This window comes from Mugil cephalus, chromosome 4 (assembly GCF_022458985.1).
Source record: "Mugil cephalus isolate CIBA_MC_2020 chromosome 4, CIBA_Mcephalus_1.1, whole genome shotgun sequence".
Taxonomy (NCBI): domain Eukaryota; kingdom Metazoa; phylum Chordata; class Actinopteri; order Mugiliformes; family Mugilidae; genus Mugil; species Mugil cephalus.
This window is the reverse complement of record NC_061773.1, coordinates 25,068,221-25,095,675: the sequence shown is the minus strand read 5'-3', so window position 1 is coordinate 25,095,675 and position 27,455 is coordinate 25,068,221. Positions and strand designations below refer to the sequence as shown.

The 27,455-nt window shown below is 44.4% G+C and overlaps 3 protein-coding genes across 4 annotated transcripts in view; 1 reads left to right on the top strand and 2 right to left on the bottom strand.

The window, feature by feature from the left end:
• Positions 1-1,251: 1,251 nt before the first annotated feature.
• LOC125006352 lies at positions 1,252-5,148 on the bottom strand. Its single transcript, XM_047582309.1, has 3 exons — positions 4,963-5,148; positions 4,418-4,685; positions 1,252-3,902 (listed from the first exon to the last, which is right to left on the bottom strand). Exons 1-3 carry the CDS (start codon positions 5,146-5,148, stop codon positions 1,252-1,254), a joined length of 3,105 nt encoding a protein of 1,034 aa, XP_047438265.1.
• Positions 5,149-7,116: 1,968 nt separating this feature from the next.
• On the top strand, positions 7,117-15,805 carry si:ch211-112f3.4 (EF-hand and coiled-coil domain-containing protein 1). The gene is made up of 9 exons (XM_047583479.1): positions 7,117-8,376; positions 9,451-9,892; positions 10,000-10,134; positions 11,684-11,754; positions 11,935-12,076; positions 13,460-13,613; positions 13,911-14,027; positions 15,296-15,365; positions 15,457-15,805. The coding sequence occupies exons 1-9, from the start codon at positions 7,767-7,769 to the stop codon at positions 15,642-15,644; spliced, it is 1,929 nt and encodes a 642-aa protein (XP_047439435.1). The 5' UTR covers positions 7,117-7,766; the 3' UTR covers positions 15,645-15,805.
• Positions 15,806-16,720: 915 nt separating this feature from the next.
• The window catches only part of slc41a1 (solute carrier family 41 member 1), a 29,436-nt gene continuing 18,701 nt past the window's right edge, over positions 16,721-27,455 (bottom strand). For both annotated transcript variants that reach the window (XM_047582834.1, XM_047582835.1), the window contains exons 7-11: positions 24,711-24,858; positions 23,137-23,216; positions 22,713-22,847; positions 22,199-22,347; positions 16,721-21,044 (exon numbers count right to left, since the gene is read on the bottom strand). In XM_047582834.1, coding sequence (XP_047438790.1) covers positions 20,859-21,044; positions 22,199-22,347; positions 22,713-22,847; positions 23,137-23,216; positions 24,711-24,858 — 698 coding nt within the window. In that variant the 3' untranslated portion in view covers positions 16,721-20,858. The remainder of the gene's footprint in view (positions 21,045-22,198; positions 22,348-22,712; positions 22,848-23,136; positions 23,217-24,710; positions 24,859-27,455) is intronic.

Genomic DNA, 27,455 nt, shown 5'->3' with positions numbered 1-27,455 from the left:
CAGGGGAGGGCACCTCAGAGGGGAGTGGTGGCCAGTCTGAATCAAGGGACTCATCAAAGGAGGACTGCTCACGGACCCATGAGGCGGTGCGGCCATCATCCCAGTTGTCAACACCTGAGAGGGAACCAGCAATGGATGGCTCACCTGTTGCAGCTGCAGTTTCCAATCCAGACATCCCAGCCTTGTCAGATGTAGGAGGGGCATTGGTCACGCTAGAGGCAGGCATGGTCACAGGAGCAGCTTTACCATCCAAGGCTACATCCAGGGGCAGGAAGTTGACCTGGAGCAGCAGGTTCCGGTGAACAACACGTTCATTTCCCTCCTGATCCCTGATCCTGTAGATATGCAGTGCAGGTTTCGAGGCCACCACGGTGTAAACAACAGGCACCCACTTGTCGGAAAGCTTACATTTTCCCCTGACACCTTTGTTTGCCAGCAGCACCTGGTCACCGAGAGACAGCGCCTGACCTTTGACCCGTTTGTTGTACTGGTCACGCTGATGTCTTTGCTCAGCTGTGCAGTTCTTCTGAGCCAGTTCCATGGCACAATGCAGGTCTTCCATAAGAGATTTCACGTAGGCATCGTAGTCACACACAGTCACATCATGTAGCACGTTCTTGAAGAGAAGGTCAACCGGCAGTCTAGGGACCCTCCCAAACATCAGATAGAAAGGTGCGAACCCGGTGGTCTCATGAACAGTGCAGTTGTATACGAAGGTCATAGTCTGGATCATCTGTGGCCATTTCTGTTTGGATCGAAGGGGCAGAGATCTCAACATGTTGCCTAGGGTGTGGTTAAATCTCTCTGTACCTCCATTACCCATAGGACGATATGGCGAGGTGTGGGATTTGTCAACTCCTGAAAGCTTCAAGAGCTCAGCAATCAGCTCACTTTCAAAGTTTGCCCCCTGGTCGGAATGGAGGCGCTGAGGGAAGCCATAAATACAGAAAAAGCTGTCCCACTGCTTCTTGGCTACCCTCTTGGCAGTCTGGTCTTGACAGGGAAAAGCATGTGCCAGCTTTATGAAGTGATCAGTGATCACAAGAACATTCACAGACTTGTTGTTACTGTCTTCAGCTGACCAGAAGTCTACACACACAAGTTCCAGAGGAGCGGAGGTCTTAATGCTCTCCAGTGGGGCTCTTGCAGAAGGCTCAGGAGTCTTGCTGAGGACACATCTGTGGCAGCTCTTTACATGATTGCGGACATCCTTCTCCATATCATACCAGAAGAAACGCTGCGGGGCTGACCTCAATGACCAGCCTGATCATGAACACCAGACAATGCATCTGCCTTTAAGGTCTCAGGTACAACAAACTGAAACCTCTTCTGCTTGGTCAAGGGGTCCTTTGTGACTCTATAGAGGATGTTGTTCAGGAGTGTCAGTTTATCCCATTGCTTAAGGAATCTCAGAGTTGGCTGACTCTCATTGCAGCGTTCACGTCTGGAGGGCCTGCGTTTCCTGTCGACATAGTGAGCAACTCTTGAGATGACTGGGTCCTGTTGCTGGTGTAACTGAAGGTCAGTGAGAGACAGGGAAGGCAACATGTCCTGGCCAGGAGGTTCCAAGGTGGTGAGGTGGTCAGCAAGAGAGGTTGCACGCTGCCTAGGAGGAGAGTCCCACTCATCCAGAGAGGAGAGAAGAGAGGAGACATCATCTTCAGAGAGGGAACAATCAATTGCAGCAGAGGTAGAGGGACCTCCCAGTGACTGTGGCTGGCAGGTGAGGCGGAAGGTGTCCTGCACAGATCCATCATTGACATTAGAGGCCTGGTTCAGCAGCCCAGAGTAAGGTTCACACAGCAACCGCTCCCTCAAAGGCCTCACAAAGGGGTCCCTACTGAGAGCATCCGCCACCACATTCAATCTGCCGGGAATGTGTTTGATCTCGAAGGAATATGGAGCCAGTTTAGAGACCCAACGCTGCTCACAGGCATCAAGCTTCGGCTTGGTCAAGATGTACGTGAGAGGATTGTTGTCTGACCAGACAGTGAATTTGTGGCCCTTGAGCCAGTGGCTGAATTTATCACAAACTGCCCACTTAAGAGCCAAGAACTCTAGCCTGTGAGCGGGATAGTTGGCTTGACTGCGACTGAGAGATTTGCTTGCGAAAGCGATGGGTCTTGCTTTCTCCTCACCAGCCGGCACCTGGGACAGCACAGCACTCAGACCATCAAGGGAAGCATCAGTGGAGAGGATGAAAGGCCTATCAAAGTCTGGATGTGCCAGCACCACACTATTGAGGAGTGCGCTTTTCAGATCTTCAAACGCTTTCTCACAGGCAGGAGTACAATCCTGAGGAGTCAGTTCTCGGAAGGTGCCAGCTCTCCGCCGACCAAAAGAGCCTTTAGCTCTCCTCTTCTGTCCTGCTGTCAAGGTGTAGAGCGGCTTTGAAGAGCAGCCAGGAATGAAATGTTGATAATACAACACCATGCCAAGGAAAGATTTGACCTTCCGCTGAGATGGAGTGCAGTCGTCATTATTCATGAGGTCCCCCTTGCTGAAAGCTGAGATGACCTTCACTTTCTCCTGGTCAACTGCGACACCGCTGCTGACCACCATGTGGCCAAGAAACCTCACAGACTTTCGAAGAAAGTGGCACTTCTTCTGTGCCAACTTCAGGTTGTTGGTTCTGAGACGTGAGAAGACTGTCTCCAGTCGTTTCAGGTGTTCCTCTTCAGATGGAGCAAAGACAAGTAGGTCATCCAGATAACAGAGGAGACTGGAGAAGTTCAAGTCGCCGAAAACACTCATCATCATCCGCATAAAGGATGCGGGACTGTTGCACAGGCCTTGGGGAAGCCTGTTGTACTCGTACAGGCCTAAGGGTGTGGTAAAGGCCGTGTACCGCCTGTCAGACTCATGGAGGGGGATGTTATAGAACCCAGATGTGAGATCCATGGTGCTGAAAAAGGCGTTTCCACCAAGGGCGGCAAGGCAGTCGGCTTGGTGGGGCAGCGGGTGGGCATCCTTGACAGTCTTGGCATTAAGCCAGCGAAAGTCAGTGCAGATCCTCAGGTCTCCTGACTTCTTCCAGACCAGGACCAGCGGCGAAGCATATTCACAGACTGACTTACTGATGATACCTTTCAACTCCATCTCAGACAGCACCTCTCTTAGTTTATGGTAGTGAGCTGGAGGGACACGTCGATAGGGTAACCGGAAGGGGCGATCATCAGTAAGGTGAATACGATGGACAAACTCCTTTGCCTCCCCACAGTCCAGTTTGTCCTTGGAGAAGACATCCTGATAGGTGATCCCAAGATCAGCCAGCCGCTGTTTCCAGTCATCGGACACCTCACAGCCTTCAAGGTTGATATCTGCCAATCCACAGTCCTTAAGCCGTTGAGAGGGGGCAGAGGAGGGATCCGAGTTGGGGATAGGGTCAGCTGCCTGATCAGCTTGTGGCCTGCTCACACCCTGAGAGATGGGAAGATCCTCCACAGCAACACAAGGAAAGACATCTGCCACTATTGCATTGCGGCGCAGTGTCACAGGTCTCTTAGTTGGGTTGAGGATCTTCATAGGGACCCAACGATCTCCCCACATGGGTGCCACAACCCGTCCGACAATGATGTTTTTGGGGGCGGAACGGGAAGAGGTAGGCTCTACGATGATAGCGCTCCCAGGTGACACAGGAGAACTACTTGGCAGCTTCCCCCACACCAGATACTCCTGCTGTGGTGCAAGGGTGACAGCCTGACGTAGCCTAACAGTGCCAACCTTGTCAGGTAGGTCAGGACCAGACCAACGGGTTATGCAACTGAGCAGCTGGAGAAACTGCTCACACTCGGGGTCAGAAGTGTTGGAACAGATGAGTTCCCAATATTTCTCATCAGACTTCATCCTCTGTATCATGGGCCTGATAACATTGCTTCCAATGATAAGCTCATCTCTCTGCCCTGGAACAAGGAAAGTCGGTACAATGAATTTGGATCCATAAACTGAGGTCATAGATACATCTGGGTTGTGTCGTAAGGCCACCACAGCCAACAAGGACTACCCTCTCGGGCACAGGCTGAGGACTCGGGAGAACGCCAGCGGCTTTAAGCTTGGACTCCGCCTCCACACTGAGCATGCATGACATGCTCCCTGAATCAAGCATCCCTTTCAATGTAGACTGGCTCCCAATGGATACTGGAACATAAAACAGGTCATTAGCTCCTGCTACTCTCCGTGAACCAACAACAATCACTGTTTTGTCATCAGGAAGATTATCACAGCAGTTCACATAGGTTGACTGCAAATCCTGTTCTTCACTGAGGGTTTCACCAGTAGTGCCCATGTTACCCCTCTCACTACATGGGCAGGCTAGTTTAAATCAGCATTGGAGGGAGAAGGGGGTGGCATGGCTGAGGAACGGGAGGCCTGCGGACACTCATGTCTTATATGACCAGGACTGAAACAGTTGAGGCACAATCTATAGAGTCTACAGTGTGCATGGGTTGAGTGGTCCCTGGAACCACAAACTCTGCATGTAGTGGGCTCAGAACCCTGCTGGTGGCGGGGCCGGCCAGCTTGACGGTGGACTGGCTGGTGGTTGAATGGCTGACGGTTCCCTGGACTTTGACTGGTCGCAAGGGAAGCGTTGCACAGGGACAGAACTTTGTCAAACATAGCCACGATCTGTTGAACACCAGGGTCTGTAGCTGGTGGGTCAGTGGCAGCAGGAGCTGCATCAGAGACTGCAGGAGGAGGTAGGGACGAGGAAGCAGGCATGTGTGAACCCACCAACACGTTATCTGGCCGAGGGTGACTGCAGGCCAGGGAAGGAGCAGGCAGAGAGGCATGAAAGGACTTTGGCTGGCATGCTACTGAGGCAGCTTGAGACACACCGGAATTGAAAGGTTGAAAGGAATCAGTCACAGGGCTCTGACTGTAAGCTGAAAAACCCACCGTGTGTCGGGACTGGGCTGCTGTCTTTCTCACAGTTCTCATGTGACTATCCAGACGCTATTGAACCTCGGCTGTGGTCCACCGCTCAGGTGCCTTCAACTGGAATGACATGGCAAGACTGGGATCGGGGCAGTGATTAATGAACATCATGACCACCTCAGCACTGGGGTCCTCTACAGACCTGCCTCGCCTCCGGAGGCAGTCATCAGCAGCATCGATGGACTTGTTAAGGCGAATCCAGTAGTCCAACATATGCGCGCACACACACACACACACAACATTTAACACCTCATGTTTTTTATTCTCCATTATAATGAGCTGCAGCCTCATTTGATGGACTGGAAACTAAATAAATTATGTCAGTTCTGGTAAATAAAATAAAATAAAATAAAATAAAATAAAATAAAATAAAATAAAATAAAATAATGTATAGTGACTTCTACTGAAAGAACCCCTGTGTGCTTGATAAACAGCAGCGGAGGGGTATAAAGCTGTTTTACTGTATTAAATAATACGTCCTTTGCGTGTCTGTCTGTTTCCATATTCGTGTTGCATGTCTTGACCTTGACTATCCTATCACTGTGGGACTGCTCCTCTAAAGCATGGAAGGAGAAACATTGTTTCCAAGCCCGGAGGTCTTCACCTGGTTACCAACATGCCTCCACATGTCCGTGAAACTGGCCTCACGTGACGAGCGTCGTTTTGTATATCTTCAGGACAACTTGTGTGCACTTCAGATTTGTTTGTCTTGTGGAAGTGCAGCATTAACCTCGGAGTATGTGTAACCGGCTAGTTTTTACCTCTGCGTTGTGTGAGGATTAATGGCCCAGACCAGGATTTCTTTGGAGGAGGCAGTCTCCGTTTATTCTCTGACGAAGTATAAATGAAAACAAAATCCTCCCATCAGTCACAAACAACATGAGCTCCTCTCCAGAGCACAACAGGAAAAGGGCGGATAATACATTAAAACACAGAAAAGCATACCTGACGAAAGTAGAAATGAAAACAAAATCCTCCCATCAGTCACAAACAACATGAGCTCCTACACACATTAAAGGACAGAAATATGTTAGCTTTAAGCTAGCGAGCGAACTTTAACAGTATAGCTTTAGCACATAGCTAAAACACAAATCTCTGGGACTACTGTGTCGCTTTACCTCTCCAGAGCACAACAGGAAAAGGGGAGAGGTAAAGGTGGGAGACACATTTATAGGGGAGGGGGGGACCCCGAAAATAAACGTAGGGGTACAGTAGCTCAGTTTTAAAGGTTCCACATAACAACTTAGGAGGACAAACATGTCAGGTAAGAACAATTTAAAGTGAAACAGATTTTGTGTAATTATACTACTGTATACTGTACAGTACTGTATATTTGACCCTGTTACATATGCTTCTGCCGACTGAAAAAAAAAAAAAAAAAAAAAACCCACACACACACACACCTTTCCAAAAGTTAAAAGGCCCAGGTGAGTCACTGGCGAATGCCGCAGTTCAACCATATCAAGATTAGTTCTGGAAACCAAAACAAAGACAAAACAATATTCCAAGTTCCCCCGTGTGAGCTCATGTGAGCTCATGTGAGTTCAGGTGAGTTCAGGTGACTCACCCACTAGCCACTACATTAAGGAGCGTTATGCACATGGTGAAGAATAGGTGACTGGTCTTTCACCGGAGACACTCTTGTGGCCTCCACAAAGAGAACCCACATTCTTGAGTCATAATTACCCCAGCAAATCCCCGGCTTCCTGGGCATTTCTTTTAGATGGTGAACCTGAGGACGTATTTGTTATGATATTTGCTTTCTTGCAGATGAGAAGAATCACATCAGTGCATTGACTGCGGCAACTTGACCCCCGGAAGTGTATACGGGAATATATGTAAATGCCGTAAAACAATGGAAAAAGTCACCAGATCCAAATTATCTTCTAATTATTCATCCCATAGCTGAGATGCTCCAACACGCAGAGTGTTTTCATTTCAATTCCTTGAATGTCTTATTAGCTCTCTGTTGATTGACAAATTGTTTTGGTACTGGTTCCAATGTGCTAAATTACATCATAACGCCACAGTTAAGTGCAGCACTAGAGTGTGATCATTGGGAAATTGGCGTGGTGAGGTCTCGTCATGCCCAGGTGAGCGAACTCTAGAAGCTGTCTTTGTTTTGGCTGTCAGGTGAGTGATGGGTTGTGAGGTCAGGGTGGGGAAAGGTATTTCCGCTGGGAGTTGCTCAGATTCCAGGAATAAAATCACATACAATTTCCACGGAAAAATATACATGAGAAAACAAAGGGGTGTCGTTTTTCTTTACTTCACTTTTTTTTCTTTTTTCTTTTCTTTTTTTTTTTCTGGTTGCTGTCACACTGGCAAGTGAGTCAGATCCACTTAACGATTCATTCTGGTAAATGTGCAACCCGAACCCCCCCGTGATTCATTCACTTTGGTTCGCCCTGACAAGTGCCACAAAATGCCTCAAGATTATATAATTTACCTCAAAAACTTGTTTGAAGCTGAAATTACTCAGTAGTCCGTCTCACTGTTTATCGTTTCGTTTAGACTGATATTTGATCCACTGATCAAACAGACGTAACTGCCTGGCATAGCCTACTTAACTGTAAGCACCTTTTAGTGGCCCACATTCAAACACACGCATGCGGTGAGTGTGCACGTAAAAGGGTGGAGCCGGTGCTTTGGAACTTCTTCTTCCTTACCGGAGGGATCAGACCGTTCCAGGGAATTACGCAGCATCAAACCAGCATCCGACTTGCGTTTTGGCCTCATTTTGGTTTTAAAGCTTACCAGACGCTCATTTCCACATTCTGATTTAATTTTTTTGTATCCTCTAGAAAAACGCGTTTATTTTATGTGTAGCCATGGAACGCACCGCTCTGGCACTGCACCGCTTGCAGCCCTTACCTCGAGCAGCGCGTAAAAGCGAGTGGCTCCGCAGTGCTCTAGCCCACCATCACTTCCCAGATCCTGGCGCGGAAAACGAAATCGTCGTCCTGGCCACGGGAATAGACCAATACCTGCAGGAGGTCTTCCACCACCTGGCCTACCCGAACCGGGACGACACTGTATCTGCGCAGGACTTCACCGCGCTCTGCGCCGTCCTGGGGCTCACCGGAGACAAGAAAGGAAAGAGGACGGTGAAGGGAAACGAAGGAGCAGGGGAAGGCGAAAAGGACTTGGAAGATGAAGAGTTTAGAGATGTGTGTTCTGGACTACCCAGTCAGTTGTCTTTCAGAGACTTTCACTCGCGGCTCTGCGGGTATTTCCGTGTGCGCACTGCGCGTAGAAGCGCCGGGGAGTGCGCGTGGCGCCTGCCCGTTACCGAGGATACAGAGCTGGTGGAGAGACAGATCCGGGTCCGGTGGCCGCGGATGAGGCGGAGAAAGGTTGTGAGTTTTGACCTCACGAGAAACCAGAGTGGACCAGCGAGCCGATCCATGAAAGGTCGAACCCCTGAAGGCCGTGAGCCAGGTACTGTAACAGGATACAGTTCTAAAGACCTCGTGTGCACGTTAATTACAGTATACAGTGGATTACTCAGTCACCTTCTAATTAAGTGCACCTATACTGCCTCAGGTACTGATTATTTAGCTACTGGATACAGAAACACAGGGCCTGAGCGAAGAGAGGAGGAGGAGGAAAGTCGATCATAAAGTACCAGCTGCCTGACGTTATTGTCTCACTTACTTCCGTTCTCCACGCTGTTTACTCTCAATCTCGTTCATTTTACTCTTTACCTAAAATGTAAAACTACTTTCATACATTCATCATTATCAGATACGTGCAGCTAAGTGTGTTTTGCAGAGAGCTGCCTCCTGTCAGTGGCATTATTACACTGTTCTTACTGATGGATGCTTTCAACCACTCTCCAAACCTGTTTAATCCCACTGGCAACAAAAGTTGCGGCAAGTGTTAGTTTGACTTTGGGTAGCTAATTAAAGTTTTAAAATGAAAGAATACGGTGTCTCCTATAACTTATATCAATATCATGTAACTAGTGTTAATGGTCACATCACTAGGCCTCTTTACTTGCGACATGCACCTATTTTGCAGGGAAAAAAATGTGATTAAATGTTAACCTGAGATGATAACATACCTTTATAGTTTTGGATGTCCTGTGATCAGTGTCTTTTGTGGGAAATTTGAATAATCTGGACTTCAAAACTCTCAATTGAATTAAAGAGAGGAGGTTACTGCACCTGTTAACACTTCCAAGCACATGAATCATGACAAGTAATCTCAACCAAATACTGGCTTGTGCAAAGGGCCATTGCCTCCTGATTACGTGGTTTAATCAGCACTAAGTACATTATGTCACATATTTGTCAAAAGAATGGGACGATAAAGTAGCACTGTAAGTGAAGCGGGTAACATAGTTGCTGAAACAATATGTCATAGATTGATTGGTTTCCTCTATAATATAATAAGGTATCAGTATAAAGTACACATTCTCTCTCTCTAAGTCTTTTTTAATGTCTTTAAATAAGAAATTGTGGTCCATGCACATTTGAAATGAGCAATAACTCGTTCTGTCCTGTCTCCCAGATGAGGTGGAAGCTCTGAGGGAGCTGGTGGAGGACCTCCGCTCAGCGCTGCAGGGGAGTGACGCTCGCTGCCTGGCCCTGGAGGTGGCGCTCCAACGGGAGAGAAGCAGCGCCCTCCCTTATCCATCGCACCACAACTCCACCGTTTCAACTCCCACGTCTTCCATCACCGTCCGACAGGGGAAACTGGTGCCGACGCTCAGGATTAAAGGGCAGCTGGGCGCCGCCGATGGAGACGGAGGGAGGAGGGCGGCGAGGAAACGGGACATTAGAGACCCCCTTCTAAGGGAGCTTAAGATGATCCGCACGTCACGTGACGGGCAGCTGGAAGAGGCCATCAAATACAACGAGCACCTGGAGGAGGAGTTGCACTGGGCGTACCAGGAGGTGCGCAAGCTGCAGAGGGTGGAGTCTGCGCTGAGGAAGGAGAACGCTCAGATCAGGTTGGAGTCACTGACGTAGTCTTCCTTCTATTTTCATAACTGGCTGGGGGATGGTTATCTGGATGTATGGCAGTGATGGTGCGATGATCATTGCTGATCTCCATCAGGAGGCGGGCAGAGGAGGCCAGGGAGGCTCTGAGCTTGGGGCTGCAGAGGGTCCGGCTGATCCAGGAGCAGGCCCAGTCTGTGCCGCAGCTCCAGTCCAGGATCACCCAGCTGGAGAGTGAACTGCACCAGTACAGGTACACAAACACCAAAGACCAGTGTGTGGTCTTGATTGAGCTAAACGGCTCAGTGCATGGGTGTGTCGCTGCAATCAATTTACACATCATTTGCCTCAGGTTAAGTTGCATGCAAGTTGCAGTCGATCTGAATTTAAGAGTTGCGGTAAAGGAGGTCAGTTTCAACAGAGGCCACTGCAATAATTCTGAAACTGTCTCAAACTACAGACAAAGCGAGTAACTGCCACGAAAAGGGAGTGAATCATTTAGCAGCTGGACGCCACTGACTGTATATAAAGACTGATGATATCTGTGTACTTCCACCCAGCTCAGAAATGATGAAGAGATGGACCTTGAGTGGAGCTGAGGGTGACATATAGTCAGACTAACGTTTTCCATATGTCTGACCTTGATATCATTTAAATGTGTGACAAATGGGGGAATTAGCGCTGGAGTTTTTCTTTCTCCAGACTGTGACTGCAAACCTGAGGATTTTAATCTTGCTAGTTGATTCACTTTTGGAGTCTGTATCAGGTGATTTATCGTAGAATCTCCAGTTCTTTGGAACTGGAGCTGACGTCATTGTTCAGACCCGGGTTTTGGTTCGAGGTTTGGACCAAAGCAGAGCCACAATGATAAAGAATACTGAACATCTATTACTCAGTTATCTGGAAACGTCTCCTCATATGAGGACTCATGTTGCTCCATATGTCCCGAAATTGAACACAAACCACTTTTTAGTGATTACGTAACTAGCTAGAGCCACAGTGCAGAGCATACATAGACCCTAACGCCATCCAAGTGAAGCAAGAAGTAGAAATAAAAATGAAATGGCTCACACTGGAATAGGCTATATATGCTAGCCTAAAAGAGCCTTAAGGCAATCAACTGACCCTAGTGAGGATAAGCGGTAGTAGGAGATGAAATGAGTCTCAAGACATTTACCTCTGGACACCACAGAGTAGAGGAGGCCACTGGCAGCGACAGTCTGGTAGAACATGTCCATCAGCTTCAGATAATAACAGACCATATCCTCCTGAGGAAGCAGAAACAGCTCTGACCTTTTTTGTAGACTGAGTCTATGTTAGCCAACCAGTCCAGTTTGTGATCCAGCTGTAGAACCAGGTACCTATATGTCTGAACCACCTCTACACACTCCTTGTTTATGGTTACAGGCTACAGGTGGGACCTGGACTTCCATAAATCCACTACCATCTCCTTAGTTTTTGCCGTATTGATGAGAGGGTGGTTCCCTCCGCACCATGAGATGAAGTTGTTCACCAGATCCTTCTACTCCTGCTCCTGTCCATCCCATTTATACACCCCACAGCTGTAGTGTCAGAACTTCTGCAGGTGTCATGATCCTGTGTTGTGCTTTAACACCGAGGTGTACACAATTCCTTCTCATCTAGATATAAGAACCAGATTAGCTCATCGTGGTACTAATCTGGATCTGATATTGAGGCAATCCAGAAAGACATAGCAAGTAGCAAGTAGAAAAGCAAGTAGAAAGACAGGTCATTCAGTACATTTGCATTTAAAGTATGTTCTCTACCTGTGCCACCGTCAGAACCCGCTGCACCTGTGTCCCTGACCCTACAAGTCAGCAAAGTCACCCTGAGGACACCTGTAGCAAAACAGGTGAGTCACTGGAAAAGTTTTCTGGGCCTCCTTACATACCTTTCCAATTTTTGGAGTTGAACAAAAATGCCAGAACTTTATTCGTTCAACACTGCTTTGCACACGGGAGCAACTCACGCAGTTGTTCATGTGCACAAGGGTGCATTTGTGCAGTAAAACATGCAGCTTCTCTGTCTGCAGACGCTGAGTGTCTGCAGAGGGCGGTGGAGGGAAGAGCCGCTTCCGATGAAGAGGAGGAGGACAGGAGAGTAAACGAGGAGGGACAGTGCTGCCTGGCGGAGGTGAAGAGGCGCGACGGCCGACTGCATGGCTGCAGCAAAGGGTCAGCTAACATCTAACACTCACAAATGGTGTTTGTTTCGCCTGCTCACGTCAACGTGTACAATGAAGAATGAAAAAGATGGCTCGAAAACCTATATTACCTCAGACCTATATTACCGATATTTGCCTCGGTCATTTCAGTTTTTATTGCATTTTAAAGAAACAAGCACAGATTGAAGAAACAAGTTGCAGGTCCTCTGACAAGTCGCAAAGAGAGAAACAAATGTAACACATATTGGGAATCCACATAATTAGAGGCCCAACCACAACATAAAAGATTCTAAAAGGTGCTGGATTTAGTCCGTGGTCTGCTTTGTTTAACAAAAAAGATCCTAAAACAAGAGCTCGTCCATTCAGCTTCCATCTTGCCTTTCAATCTACAGAGCATAGCTTCAAATTATGGCGTCTCCACTGTTGCATCCAACCACTCCCTCGAGATTAGGAGACACAGCCACTGTCTTAAAGCCACCCTGGAAGCTGTAATCAGGCCCACCACGGTAACACAAAATTTGGTAATTGAGACCCTTGTAGACACATAGCGGGAGTCGGAGTGTTGAGACAGACCATTCACTCAGGAAAAACAGAGCCACTAATGTACGCTCCCATACACAGAGCAAAAAAAGTTCCCAACGCTCACTGTCATTCAGCAGTTTCATTATGTGTAATCTCACAGGCGTTTGGTAATATACGTGAATAATCTTGTATTGCGTCGGATTATCATAGTTATATATTATTATTGTGGGTGATTTTGTTCTCTTTTTTTCCTTTTTTGTGTTCCTTATATTTTAATAAGCTTATATTTATGCAAAGCCATCTCATTTTTGGACTACAATTTATTATAAAATTTAAGCCCAGTCTTGCAGGAAATGATAAATTTAATGAATCTATTAATTCATTTTGAAAATGTCGTATTGAATTGGCAGTATATTTCATGCTTGCACCACCATATTTGAAACTGTACATTTTATTTATTTAGTTAGTTAGAACATATATGAACAAGACATAAGAATAAGAATAAAAATAAAATAAAATAAGAATGAGGTAAAAGTAAAAAATTACAAAAATGCACTGTCCACTTTTTTTGAGATATACAGACATTTTTGCTTAAGTGTTTCAGTCTAAGAACTAATAATGACACAAAATGAAAAAAAAATAAATAAAGTGGTGGAAGCTTAACCTCAGTCTTAACATGGGACTTTACTGATCATCAATCTTTACGTAGTGATTAAGATTATGATGCAAAAAATGTCCTCACTACATTGGAAGTAAACGGATCTTCAGAAAGATAATACAGACCTCATACATGTGGCCTCTTTGGTTTCTTGACTTCACAAAACTTCACAGTGTGTGCAGGCCTTCACTTTTTTTACCTGTCTTCTTCCAGGTGTCAGAACCACGTGGTCCCTCATCTTTTCTCCCAGATTCCTGCGTGTGACAAAAACCTCATGAGTTCATCTCAGGACAGCAGGGGGCGCTGCAGCTGCAAGGAGCCGAACCAAGAGCCTCCAAATGGAAGAAGAAGCTCAGACAAGGAGAAGGTGAGGGGGAAGGTGATAGCTTTTCATCACATCACATGGGATATTTTTATTAATCCCATGTGAAACAGAATGCATGGATTTCATATCAGTTTAGCTGGAGTTTAACATAGAAAAAAAAGCCCCCGGTGCAGAATTGTGTCCAAACAACTGACCTCAACTGATGTTAACTCCTGAGCAAAGAGAATCCTAATGAAGGCTATAATGGCTGTAATGGAAAGGTTCTGCTTAGTATTTCCTGTACGTGGTTAAATGAAGTGAAATTGACTCTCTCTCTCTCTTCCTTCCCCTGGTTCCCAGAGGAATGAGGAAGAGGAGCACAGGCCGAGGCTGCCGGAGGAAGAAAAGAAACATCTTTCTCTGTTGGAAGACAAACTCACAGATTCCCTCACGCTGCTGCTGCAGCTACGAAACAAGGTATTCACACACATGATCACACGCACCAGTTCAGGGCCGTCCGACGCTTGGTCCATTAGGCCACCACCTGCTGTACGTCAACCAACCAATCAACCAACCAATCAATCAATCAATCAATCAATCAATCAATCAATCAACCAGACTTTATTTGTAAAACACAAAAAGTAGCACAAAGAGCTGTATAGAATAAATCCCACCTGTTCAATACAGACACACACCCATATACGACTTAAAAATTCATTATGTAGAACAAATAAAACTGTGGAAGAGTATTAGGGCCACGGATGAGAAAATAACTAGAGGAGGTGGATCTTTTTTTTTCCCATTATGCACTTTGAGAAAAAAGTAGGAATTTCTAGAAAAAGTAGAAAGTAGTAAAAAGTAGTAGAAATACATTGTCAAGAATAACATAGACCTTATATTTCCTCACCTTTTTTTCTCAAAATTTCCACTTTTTTCTTGAAATTTCCACTTTTTTCTTAAAGTGCAAAAACAAAGACAGATTTCCTGTACCCCACTGCTAACTTTTTCCATGCCTTAAATTACCTTACCTATAGGGTAGAGTTCTTCACAGTGCATGCACTTTGAGAAACAAATGGAAATTTCAAGAAAAAAGTTGAAATTTCAAGAAAAAAGACAAATCAAAGGCCTACAATGTTCATTAGAACATGAGCAGGAACTGTTCTAATGTTAGTAGGTGAAGAAACACCAGAGGCTGGATAATAACGATTTGTATTTTAACGAACCCTTAAAATAGTATATAGACCTAAGAGCATAAAATGAGATAAATAAATAAAGAAAAATCAAACTTAAAGTCATAAAAAACACTATAAAATGCTAACTACTGAGGCAGTAAAAGAGATAAAAAAAAAATTAAATAGTAAATGAGTAAATAAATGGATAGTGAAGATTCAATGAAAAGCCAAACTACAAAGGTCTTGGCTTTTAAAATATCAACACTGTCCACAGCCCTCAGGTCTTCAGGCTGGTCCACAGACATGGTCTGGGATGGTAAAGGTGCTGCCTCGCTTTGGGTTTTTGTTCTAACTCTGGACATTATTAAAAGACCTGAGGTCTCTACGAGGTTCATATGATAAAAGGAAATCTGATAAATAACTTGGACTAAGACCATTAAGTGCTTTATAAACCAATAAAAGGATATAAATACTTGTGTATGTATGTCTATAATGATAAACATGTCCATATTTACTCTATATATAAATGATGGGACACTAGTGATGTAACAACGACTCTGTCCTGTCCTCCAGAATGTGTCCCGCAGGGTCTTGGGGAAGATAGTGATGGACTCTCTGGACGTGTGCAGTAAGGCTGGAGAGGGTACGTTTGCTCTCTGCTGCCTTTTCGGCTCCAGTTTTCCGAGTAGGTATCGCTTACCTTTATTTAATTTAATTTTGTTCAACCCAAACAGGTCCACCCCAGATCTTGCAGATGGCCGACGCCCTCTGTGTCCACCTGGAGTCCTCCAGCGACCTCCTCAGAGACCGAGGAGAGGACAAAGAGGGAGGAGGAGGAGGGGGAGAGAGTGGTGAAAAGCTCCTGCTGTCAACCTCAGGTCGTCAAACCAGCAGCACCAACCCTCTGCTCATCTCCTGTTGAACCCCCCCCCCCCCTAGTATTTAAAGATTAATATATTTACTATCATCTGTCTGTTAGTGTTTCACTTCCTGCCTATTTAAGCTGAATTATTTTTGTATTGCACCCAATTGATCTGTAGTTTTCTTTTAATTGAAGCCAATTAAAACATCAATTACCGTGAATGTAAATTCTTTCCTCTAAGTCTGAGGTCTTCAACGTTTTTCAGGCCAAGAACCCCCCAAACTGAGGGAGAGATTAAGTAGGGACCCCCTACCTACTATATGAGTTATATATTAAACTCGGCCTAGTGAAAATTATAAATGAACATTATCATTTAATTAAGTTAAAACGTCTTCAGTCAAAAGCTGAAATCTCCCAAGTTTCCTTCAAGGACGTTTTGGTATCCGGTTGCTGCTGAGAGACGTCTCTGCTGCCACCACATTCACTGATGATGCCTGGTGTGTACAGCTCCATATTTTCAGTTTGAGTCCTTTGAGTGTAGTTTTGCAGATTCTAATGAAGCCACAGATGCCTGCAGATATGAACTGCTGCACCTTTCTGAACCTTAGGACTTCTGAAGCAACCACTCTGACTGCTCTCACCTCCCTCTCCAATCCTTATCTGGCTGTCTCACTCATTCTTTTTCGGTTCTCTGCATTAACTTGTGCATTCGTCCACCCAGTCCTGAGCACACTTGAAGCAATGGGCTGCATGTGGATGCATGAGGCGAGCATGTAGAAATACGTACCAGTGAGTCAGCAAATCTTCTTCTCTTGGCCAACCAGGAGTTCTGTATTCAGGGAATGTTCAGAGCTTCAGAATGAGATGGATTTGTTTCACAGATGTCTACGCAGCATTTTCTCACACATGGTGGGAAACAGCAGTAATGATGGGGAACAGCCCCAGTTCAGGACCAAGGTTGAATTTGGGGTAATACACTATAATGATGAATCTCTGATGAATATCTATATGAAATTGTAGAAATAATTATATAATATGGGACCTTTAAACTGCAATAATTTACCCTGCTGTGACTGTAAAAATAAAGATAACCCGTGTGTCTTTACAAAAACAAAACAACAACACCAAGACAGAGGGATGGTATGAAATAATATAGTCCTTTATTTCCAGCAATGTACAAAGTCCTGCAGGGAGAAAGCCTTCCTCCTGCCTCACAGAAGGAGGGCTTTTACAAGAAGAACACACAGAGGATGCAAAGACCTCAGACCCGGTGAGACATGTGTGGTACACGTGTTTTTACGTCCACTCTTCCTTTAAAGGCGTCAGAGCTGACAAGAGACCGTTGTTGGGGGCGTTTTTAGAGTCCAGGGCTTGATCTTGACGTGGATGTTGTCAGCCTGAGGGTCAGCGTGGTTCCCTGTGAGTTCAGGGGGCTCGAGGATTTGAAGCTCTGAGGTTAACGAGGCCGTGGGCGGGCGACAGGGTTTTCAAAGGCTGGCTATGTTTGTTAGATGCAGAGCGGGAGCATCTGGAATCTTTTTTTATTTCTTTTTTTTTTTTAGGTTTTCTGGTGTATTTGTGGGTTTGCATACTATTTCTAACATGATTCCAGACTCCACAGATGCCCTGTGAAGCAGCCTGAAGTGAAGTTTCCAGCTTTCAAATCCTCATAATTGCAGAATCGTGTGAACCGAAGCTTGTTACTGACGCTGCAAGCCGTCGTCCCCACCGTCATGTCACATAAAGTCACTATCACGTTACACATCGTAATCAACAAACTGCACATTTTTTCTTTTTTTAATTATTAATCAAAGCTAATTAAAGAGAGCTACTCTGTGGCGAGCCCGGCTCCTGATTGGTTACTCTGAGTCGAGCTCGGCTCTGATAGGTTAAGGCCTTTTTCTATGTCTTATACAGTAAGTGTGCTTTGCCTCGCGCGAGACGGCAGCACACTGTATGTGTGAGGTGTGTGAAGACTGGTATTAGGCACTGTGCTAGTCATTAGCCTCGCCACCATTTCATCGTGGAGAGCGCCAAAAAGCTTTACTGGCCTTTTGCAAAAAGAAAAAGGAAAAAACAAAAAAAAAAAAAAAAGGAGAGAGAGAAGAGGAAACTGACAACAACATGGTGACAAAGAAACAGAGCCAAAATGAAATGACAAAATAAACAACCTTATATATAGAATAAATATAGTATGTACAATTTGCTCTGTGTGCTTCTAAAAATAAATAGACAAAGCATTTCTTGCCCCCTTGTAGAAGTATTCACAACTTTCCATTGACGTAGAGGCAGAACGCTGGCACCTGGTCAGTTAGAGAAGAGAGGATACAGAGTGGGAGTGGACGGATGGATGCTTTGTTTTTGTTTTTTAACAATAAACAGCATAGAAAAGCAGCCAAGATGACAATGGACACTTGGCGTTTGAGGGCTTGAATTGTGAGGACACACGCAGAGAGGCTGTCCAGTCAAGATCGTCTCTGCGTCGCCCTCTGGTGGCCGTTTTGAGGATTACAGTACTTTGCTTTTTCTTGACCAGCGGAGATGAACCTCTTTAGAGCTTTACAGTGGTTGTTTCATGACACAAAACAATCATAATGAAGCGTTAAAAACATAAGGGGAAAGGAGGAAAGGAATATTGAAGTAGAATCACAATTTTAAATTAATTAAAAAAAAAAAAAAAAAAAAACAAAGTGAGCAAAACAAAAGATTGAAACAGGCAAGAGAAATCAAGTTTTGCACATTCACACTATGTGCCCCGCACATGCACTTTGGCCCCCTTTTGAAACAGACAAGCGCCCATAAGTCACATGCAGTTTTCTCCCAGGCTAACGTCTGCACTTGGTACAGTCTGTCGGAACGGCTCATGACGTACTTTTTCATTCTCCTCCTCATCTGTAAGCCCTCAAAGACAGAGTCAGCTTCACCTGATGGCCGACGTTGGGGGATGTGTGGGCATTTACAACAACGTAGCACTACAAATTCACCCCTTAATTAATCATCCCGTTATTAACTTTCAAAAAGTCATGTTCCTCACTTATTAGATAGATTATTATTAATGTTATTATTATTATTATTATCATTTTTATGTGTGACGAGAGGAAAACAACACACTTTTACAGAATTTAATAAACTAATAAAAAAAAAATCTGCCACAGAGCCCGGTCACAGCAGGAACTGGGACAGCAACATGAATTTGTGTGTGCGCATTTGAGAGTTAAATCAAAGCAATCATATTTGCAATGCTAATAGGTCATCGACTACCGGTTCAGTGGGCGGTCATCGTTGCCAAGATGGTCTGGTTAGCAGTAAAAATTGACGATGATGTCAAAACTCATTACATTTCTACCCACAAGCTCTGAGTGTATGTTAGCAAACTGGATAAAAAGGCTAGCACTAGACACTCACAATAGATACACTCTTGTTTTTCTCCACGCTGTCCCCTTTTTGTCATCGGGACTGAATAACATTTCAGCTAGATAAGAGGTGCTGAAATGCTCTGCAGCTAAAGAGGCATGCTAACCGATAGCTAGCTTTAGCTTAGGCACCCTGTGGCCGCTAGCAGGACACAGATGGGTGCATTTCTGTCTCCTAAAGGTCTACTAACAGTAAACTGTAGCAGTTTACATTTCAACAGAAGGGTTAATTAAAGAGGGAAGCGCCACACAGCTAATAAAAAACAACTGTTGTCTTTATTTTACGCTATCGCTAATCTGGTGCGTACTGGGCCTCCTTTAGTGCTGGTGTGACTGGGCTCTCCGGACACCGTGAAGAACTCTACTGATCTTTTGTTAAATCCTCCTCTACAGATCAGTCCCAACACCTAAAATACACGAAATATGCCTTTGAGCGTCATTGCTATGTTGCTAACGGGGTCTACGCGACATAAACGAATTCAAATATCCACCAGTAGGTCATCTTTTATCTGGTGTTAAGACTTTGCCAGCTGATCCTGAGTGAGCGCATCCTGGCTGAGGCAACTTTCAGTTGGCTAAGCTCTGTCGCTTTGTTCCAGTGTTGAGCCTCTTTTCACTTACTGTAACCCCAGCTTGGGAAACACAACGAACGACAACAACTCGGCTGCTCCGGTAGAGAGTTCGCAGATGGTTTCAGACAAGGGGACTGGTGCCGGAACAGCCCACAAACAAATAAGCCCTCAGCTAACCTCACCGACTGCCTTTTTCCAAACACATTCCACATTTTCCAGTGTTTTATTTATTTATTTATTTTTTTGATGTGCCAGACTTCATCTCGCTCAGTGAAGACTTCTCATGACTGCCGTATTTAGTAGATTTGGCCCAAAACTCTAGTAGTAATTTTGAGCAGAGGGCTCTGAGGCCTGAGTGAACACACAATCCTTATTAACAGGAACTAACGAGGCAATTCTGGCCCACTTACAGAATCAGAGGTTAAGTCCGTTCTTGTAGTGGATGATGAGATAATAATAGAAAAACAATAGTGGGAATTACAGCGTTGAACTTCCTGCCTCTGTGCAGATTCAAATTAAGCCACCTGCTCATGGAAGTGGCACCAGAAAAGATTTTGTTTGTGATCCAGTCCCCTAGTAAACCCTCGCGACCCTGTTTCCTACAAGGCCAAAGCAATCGCCTACGCATTCGACTAAGTCAGAAATTGGCCTTCATGTGATATTTATTCTGTATATATATATATGACAAAGCACTTGGTGATTAAGCATTCTAGGCTCGACTGGATAGATTTTTTTTGCTGTCTTTTGCCATTGTGGTTTCAAGTGTTAAAGTCTGACTTTAAAAAACAGGAGGGCTATGGTCCCCATTGAAAATAATGAGGACTGGCCGTGCACATAGAACAGATATAGATTCATATCAAATGCATTATTTTCCGACAATCATAATAAAGTAGCAGGATTCGGTTACGAAGCAAAGTATAGGAGGAGGAGTAGTAGAGTCTGTGGTGCTGAAACCATGACAGCTTGGAGGTTTGTTGGGTGGTTGAGGTGGAGATACGTAGGTTTCCATTGCTCCGTAGGTGAAACAAAGATACAGTCTGGATTTCTGGGCTGCTGCTGTGTCATCGGCGCAACAGTGTCCTGATATCCTGCAGACAAAACGCTACGTACTCTAAACCACCAATCGGAACTCTACAGGAGATTAGCCCTTTTTATTCTAGGTGTCCACTTTCAGATAGTGTCCCGGCGTACAGGTGATATTCGTCACTGTCCGTGCGTGCGAGCGTACAGTATGTGGAAGTTTTTTTGTTTTGTTTGTTTTGTTTTGTGCGTGTTGTCTGTGAGTGCGTTTAGTTGCCCAAGTTACTGTCTCTGTCTCCGATGAACCAGCGCATGTGGAAGCAGAGGGCGAGGAAGCCGGTCCCCAGCAGGTCACCCAGGGCAGTCAGGTAGGGGATGGAGAAGTTGTCGGGGTCCATGCCTCGACCCCACATCCAGTGGACCATCCAGTCTGCCAGGTACAGGAGGATGATGACCTGGAGGAAGCAGAAAGAAACTTGGTTTACAACAAGGTTTCTGAACATTTCATACAATTAACCCTGGAGTTCAACACTAATTCAACTATTCTCACATTTGAACGAAAAAACTGTTTTAACAAATGAGAAGTTAAATGCATAAGCAGTAAACAATAAGATAGCTTGACTGATTGAACCATAGCTAATGCAAATTATGTTGTATATTGTGGTACATGCTGTGTCACTACATTTCTTTTATGTCTTTTAACCCTTTGGTTTTAGTTTAGTTTGCATTGAAATACTTGGAAATTCTAAATTCTAAACCTACAATGTTATTGTAGATCACAAGAAGACTTTTTTATTTTTGTGAAATTTTTCTAATTTTATCATTTTCATGGAGAAAATCGAGATGAATTAATTAACCATATATATATATAGTTCCTTGCCTTTGTTTACAGTTGTAAACAAATGTGAACATATATTTAAAGCATTAGAGCTCTAGTTCTGACTCAGGCATTTGCTAACATACACATTACCACATTATCCCATTAGACAACATTAGGCCAGTTCTTCATGGTACAGTAATAGACCACATTAGACACACTGACTGTATATACTATGGACAAACCCATCGTGACATCACCCATTACATTCCTAACCTCAAAAATCAAGCATGAAGTGGCCAATGCGTGAACTCGAAGTAGGTAAGACCTTGTACTCTGATAATCTTGTGTTATCTAGTTGACCTCTGTCCTCCGTTTCCTCTGAAGGCATTAAAAAATTCAGACGAACCCTAAAACTTTTTATTTATTAACTGTGTGTCAACTTTGATTCCTCAAGAACAAAACCACTTCGAGTGATTCTGTTGTGATAGAAACTTCAGAGTCTTAGCTTTCAGAAAATACCAAGAGCATGAATAAGCGCCAAACTGTTCATGGACAGCATTCAATTTACTTTGGTTATGTCCTGAATAGGTGTTTTTCTGAAAAAAGGCTGGAATGTTAAGGTCGTACACGGCTTAGCGAGAAGCACTAGAGTTATAGACTGAGTACAGGGGGAAAAAGCTGAGCTCTACTTAGAGAATTGCTTTATTCTAATATTATACTTATATTACTTGATCATTTTCTTTTCTTTAACTGCACCAAACGTGACAAACGGGATGAGGGTGCATGTACCTGCAGTAGTGCAGCAGCCAGGTAGAAGCTAATGAAGATGGGTGTCAGGGTGGTGTGCCCCCCCCTCAGGGAGTTGATGGTGTAGAGGAAGACGAGGTGACCCGGGGCGACCAGGAGGAAGAGCACACGGGCTGAACGAGAGTTCACAGCTGGAAGAGAAGGAGATGGGGATCAACAAGATGAGATGTGTTGGTTGTAGGTCCTGTTGTGTTTCTGAGATTGTTTTGTGTTTCTTTGTGGTTCTCTGTAGTTGTTTTTGTCTATTCAAAGTTGTTTTTGGACTCGGTAGTTCTTTTGCATGTGTTGGAATCATTTTTTCCTAGTTGTGTTTGTGCCACTTTGTCTGGCTAACGTTGTTGTTGTTGAATCTCTCTGTGGTTGTTTTGTGTCTCTTTGTGGCTTTTTTTTTTTTTTTTTTTGTCTCCAAACCCCCGGACACCTGGACAGAGCTGTTTTTATGGAATAAGGCGTGGACAGAAACAGTGGAAAATTCCACGGCCACCCGGCGACTTACTGGAGCTTAAGAAGGAGGTGCAGGGTGTGGGGCACTTCCTGGGGGTGGGGTTGGGGTCCCCCATGGGTAGACCGTTCATGTGGAGATAGGTGGAGATTCGACTGGCCTGAACTGCCACCAGGTTGCCTCCCACGCCTGGTGTGCACATAGAGGGGTTGAAAACATGGAAAACATGAACACAAGTTTCACCTTCTGGTGTTTTTGAGCCGCATGATCACTTTGCACAGACACTACCACAAATCTAACTAAGTTTGACTAAACACCAGCACAGATTTGTTGTATTAGATTATCAGTAATCAATATACTAATCAATATCCCCATTACCCATGTACATTTTCTTTCTCTAGCTCACACTGTGTCACACATTTCTCCACATTTCTATCAATGTCCTAGCTCTATACCGTTTAGTTTTATGACTCCTCACCGTTGATAACTGGTGTGAAGACGGCCATTCCGGCAAAGTTGGGGTCGGTGACAGTCTTGTCGAGGATCAGACCTCCAACACTGAAAGACAGAGGAGAGAAAAACTTGTAATTCAATAAAACCGGACATAAATGTGAGAAGAGGAGATGCCCATCCCTCCATTCTATCCATCGTCTGTCAAAACACTGTTACCAGGTGGAAAGACATTATTGAATCTGTTAAAAGCAACTGGCCAAAAATACCAATGTGTGATCCATAAATTGCACCTGCACAGGTGCTAACAACATAATCTCAAGTGCAGTATTCCTGATATATGTCTGAAACCACACTCTGTTCTCGGAAGGATGATTGCACCAGCTGGTCAAACCCTAGATACAAATATAGCCTTGATAAATGCTATTACTGTACTTCCTGCATAGTATCGTACATGTTCCTAGTGCTGCACTCTTCTGGCGAGAGATCTCAGATGTTGTTCCTAGAAGCCATTCTGTCGTTTTGGGAGGATGGCTTCTAGGAAGTCTACAAAACTGATCATCAGAAAGCAGCCATTTCAACCGTGGCAGTCTGTATCGGAAAGTCCCACATGATCTAGGCTTCCACCACTTTCAGACTTACCCCCCCATTTTGACTCTGGCATTGGGTTGTTCCATTTATGCCCTGGCTGTTATCATCTGGATTATCCCAGTGTGATCTTAGTTGGGAGTGTTAGACCCAAGAGTTCCTGTGTTCCTAGCTCTCATTATTTGTCATGACCTAGGAAAGCAGGGCAAAGTCGGTGGTCTTAATGACTGACTTGAGAAATCTAAAGTCATCCCATTGAACAGTTTTGTCATGTTCCTGAAAACACGGAAATATCCACTGTCATCAGAGAATACCACTGCCATGAAGGACAATCAGGCAACTGGACAATTACCCCAGACATTCCCAGCTGCAGTAATTATCCGATCTGTTGACTTGCACGCGTCAGTCTGGAACATGGAAATTCCTGCATATTACTATTGTTCCTTCAGGTCTCAACTGCAGAGTTTTGCAGATTTGTAAAAAGTATTTAAGTTTTAAGTCTTTAAGTGCCTTGCTTCTTGGCATCTAATGGTTTTGCTCCATCAGAATTTCATTGTACTTGTACATTGACAATAACAATAGCGAGCTAATGGGGTCTACGTGTTGTGTTTTAAAGTCCACATGAATGCTAGGACCCAAGGTTTTCCAGCAGAATATTGTCCAGAGCATCAAACCCATATTACATTGTGGAAAATGAAGAATGAAAGAAAACCTGAGTCCTTCAGAGCAGGCCGCATTCTTCAATTTGTCAATGGTCCAATTCTGACTCTCATATGTGTTTTCTATTCACTTTCAGATATCCACGGGGGTCAAGTTAGCCGTGTCTGAAAACAGTGGGTTTTTAGCAGTTTGTGCAACACTAGCTCTTACGTGAGATCCGACCACATGGGCTAGTTTTTCGCACCTCACCTCCCTCAGCGAGCCTTGTGCAGACCGGGATGCAGCCTTGTCTGAGCGGATTTAATTAAGATCCCTAACGCTGACGGCCAAAGCAACGATCACAATGACCCCTACCTGCTGATGGCCATAGCAATGATGACTGGCTCCCACCCGGAGTAGAGGACTTCTCTGGTGGATGGGATCTTCCTGGCTATGAGCACCCATAGGGGGCATATCGCCACAAACACTGCGCACACCAGCGGGTTGGCGTAGTCGTTGTAATCTGAATGGGACGAAACACAAGAAGAGAAAAAAAAATTGATTTAATCACCGAGCACATTCAGGCAGATAATGATGCTCTTCTGAGAAATCTATGCATGATTTTCCACACCGGAGTTAAAAAGTCACGTGAGGCTTTCAGACTGGTAAACTCCATGATTCAGCATCGAACTCCATCATATGCTGCCACGCTCTGCAGAAAGTGGTTGCTCTGGTTTTATCTGCTCTGAAATCCACTGCATTACACTATTTATTGATTTACTGAGTATATGGGATTTATTGAGTGTTTTAATTTTGTGTACATTACTTTTATCACTGTTTTTTTATTCTTAGATCTGCTTATATATAAGACTTGAGGACTCGTTTTCATGTGTAAGCAAACACAGTAACGTTATTTTATCTTATTTTATCACTGACTATAATGAGGATTTAACTGCTGTACAGTCACTTTTTTCCTTATAATTTCCTGAATTGGATTTTATGTTGTATGTCATGGTGCCCACAAATTTAAATACACATTAACATGAATCCAACATATTTTAGTAAAGGGATAAGGGATAGCTCAATATTGAATGCAAAACGATAATAATAATGTATATTTATAAATAGCACTAGACTGAGTTTAATATAGAACACATATAGTAGGTGAAAAATGCTCAGGATCCTTGTTTTATGTTATTATTTAAAGCAATTTGCAATGAGTTTATCACAGACAAAACAACAGAATCGTTCTGCGTAGCACTAATCTTCCAAATCTATTACATTTTGAATGTAATAGGAGCTTGCTATAGAGCTAGAGCTGACATTACAGCCACCTTTTTCATACAAAAAAAGAAGTGACTTAAACATGAAGTTACCCAGTAGAACAAAGTATTGTCACAAGTTGGTCAATGTTACTTCTCCTGTCAATGGTTTTAATGTTGTGGCTGATCAGTGAATATGAGCCTAAAGCTTTTGAGGGCTGCCTATGAGTTCCCTTGTTTATCCTGCGGGAGGCAGCGTTACAGCTCATCCGACGCCGCTGGAGACTTCAACCCACCACAAACACAACATATAAGGAGAGTGACCACTTACAAGACCCACACACCAGCTGTGTTTGTGTGCGTCCCAGTCAAAATATCCCAAACGGGTTCGATATAGCGCCCCGACTGCGGCGTTCAAAGTGAGTCAGAGAGTGAAGCTCACAGACTCTGACGGGATTACAACACACACCGAGGAGGGTGACAGTGTTTGTCTGTCTCTCTCAGTCTGTGGTGTGGACGTGATGGAACAGTGGGGAGCCTGGTGGAGCTGGGTGTGTCGCTGGTGAAGATACCATCACAGAACTAACAATAGAGCCAAATAGCTGCGGAGCTTCTCGCCCTAAAACGCAGCGAGGTCAGGCGTGGGAGGCTTTCATCCTTATTTACTGCGCACAGGCGGACGCTGAGCTGCATTTTACACATGCTGCTCCCTTTTATAACTTCAAAGGTAATAAAGGCCTCGGGAGCCTCGATGATGGCTCTATTATGAATTATCGCTCCACAAATAATGTTGGAAAGACATCTGGGAGTTAACTGAAGTTACTATTTAGAGGAATACTTTAAGATTGTTGTGGAGGACTGCTCAGTCCTCCATCAGGGACGACTTGCAGCAAACCAGTCAGCAAAATGGTCATTTTAGGAGTAATTTAAGTTCCTGGTCAGACCTGACGTTCAGATCTGATCTGGGCTATTAAAACACGTAAATGCCGGGAACACTCCCATTGTGTTCACATTTGAGTAAGGATGTAACCAGGGCTTGACATTAACACCTGCCAACAGGCCAAATACGGGTGAATCAAGGAAGTGAAGACTCGGACGCTACAACTCCGATGAGAACTGGTCCATTCGTGACCGACGTCAACCATGTTCTCTGGGGAGAACATGGTTGTGAAGCGGTGGAGTGACAATGTGGCGGCATGTTGAAGGTGTCCGAAAACCCGAGGAGGAGACAAAGAAAAAGAAAAGCCTGTGTAACAAAAATTAGAACGTAGCTCTCTTGAATACTCGATTCTGATTGGTCAATTACCAATGGCAACGAGATAGACACCTGTGACCTGTAGTGTTAAATGTGATATGTGTGTACAAGAGTCTTCTTACTGTTTTTCTTTTTTTTAACGATATTTTTTGGGGGGATTTTGCATCTGTATTAGATAGGGACAGCTGAAGACAGACAGGAATCAAGTCCGGAGTTAGCCTGACTGAGCGATACGGCAGCCCAAATCTAGCTCTAGTAAACGCCGCAGTCAGCTTTAATCACATTAAACATAATTTCCCAACAACAAAATTGCAGCTAGTGAAAATACTGAGTGGCTTTGGAAAAAAATTAGCCACAGTGGCTGGTGACCAAAAAAGTTAATGTCAAGCCCTGGATGTAACGAAACACTCAACTCACGATTCAATTTCTGATACTGGCTTAACTGTAAAAGATTCCTTTAATTATTCTTAGTAGTGTGTTTTGCAATCAATGCATATTTAAAAAAACATGTATATTTAGATATATAAAAACTATTATATTTTCTCTTTAACAACTTAAGAGAATCCCTTTTTTTATGTAGTGACAAATGACGTCGATCAAGTG

Coding starts and splice junctions, on each gene's coding strand:
- LOC125006352 (XM_047582309.1), bottom strand. CDS start 5,148: ATGTTGGACTACTGGATTCGCCTTAACAAGTCCATCGATGCTGCTGAT. Junction 4,686..4,962: donor AGCGGTGGACCACAGCCGAG/GTTCAATAGCGT, acceptor CTCCTCCTGCAG/TCTCTGATGCAGCTCCTGCT. Junction 3,903..4,417: donor CACTGTAGACTCTATAGATT/GTGCCTCAACTG, acceptor TCCTTGTTCCAG/GGCAGAGAGATGAGCTTATC.
- si:ch211-112f3.4 (XM_047583479.1), top strand. CDS start 7,767: ATGGAACGCACCGCTCTGGCACTGCACCGCTTGCAGCCCTTACCTCGA. Junction 9,893..9,999: donor AAGGAGAACGCTCAGATCAG/GTTGGAGTCACT, acceptor GATCTCCATCAG/GAGGCGGGCAGAGGAGGCCA. Junction 11,755..11,934: donor GGACACCTGTAGCAAAACAG/GTGAGTCACTGG, acceptor CTCTGTCTGCAG/ACGCTGAGTGTCTGCAGAGG.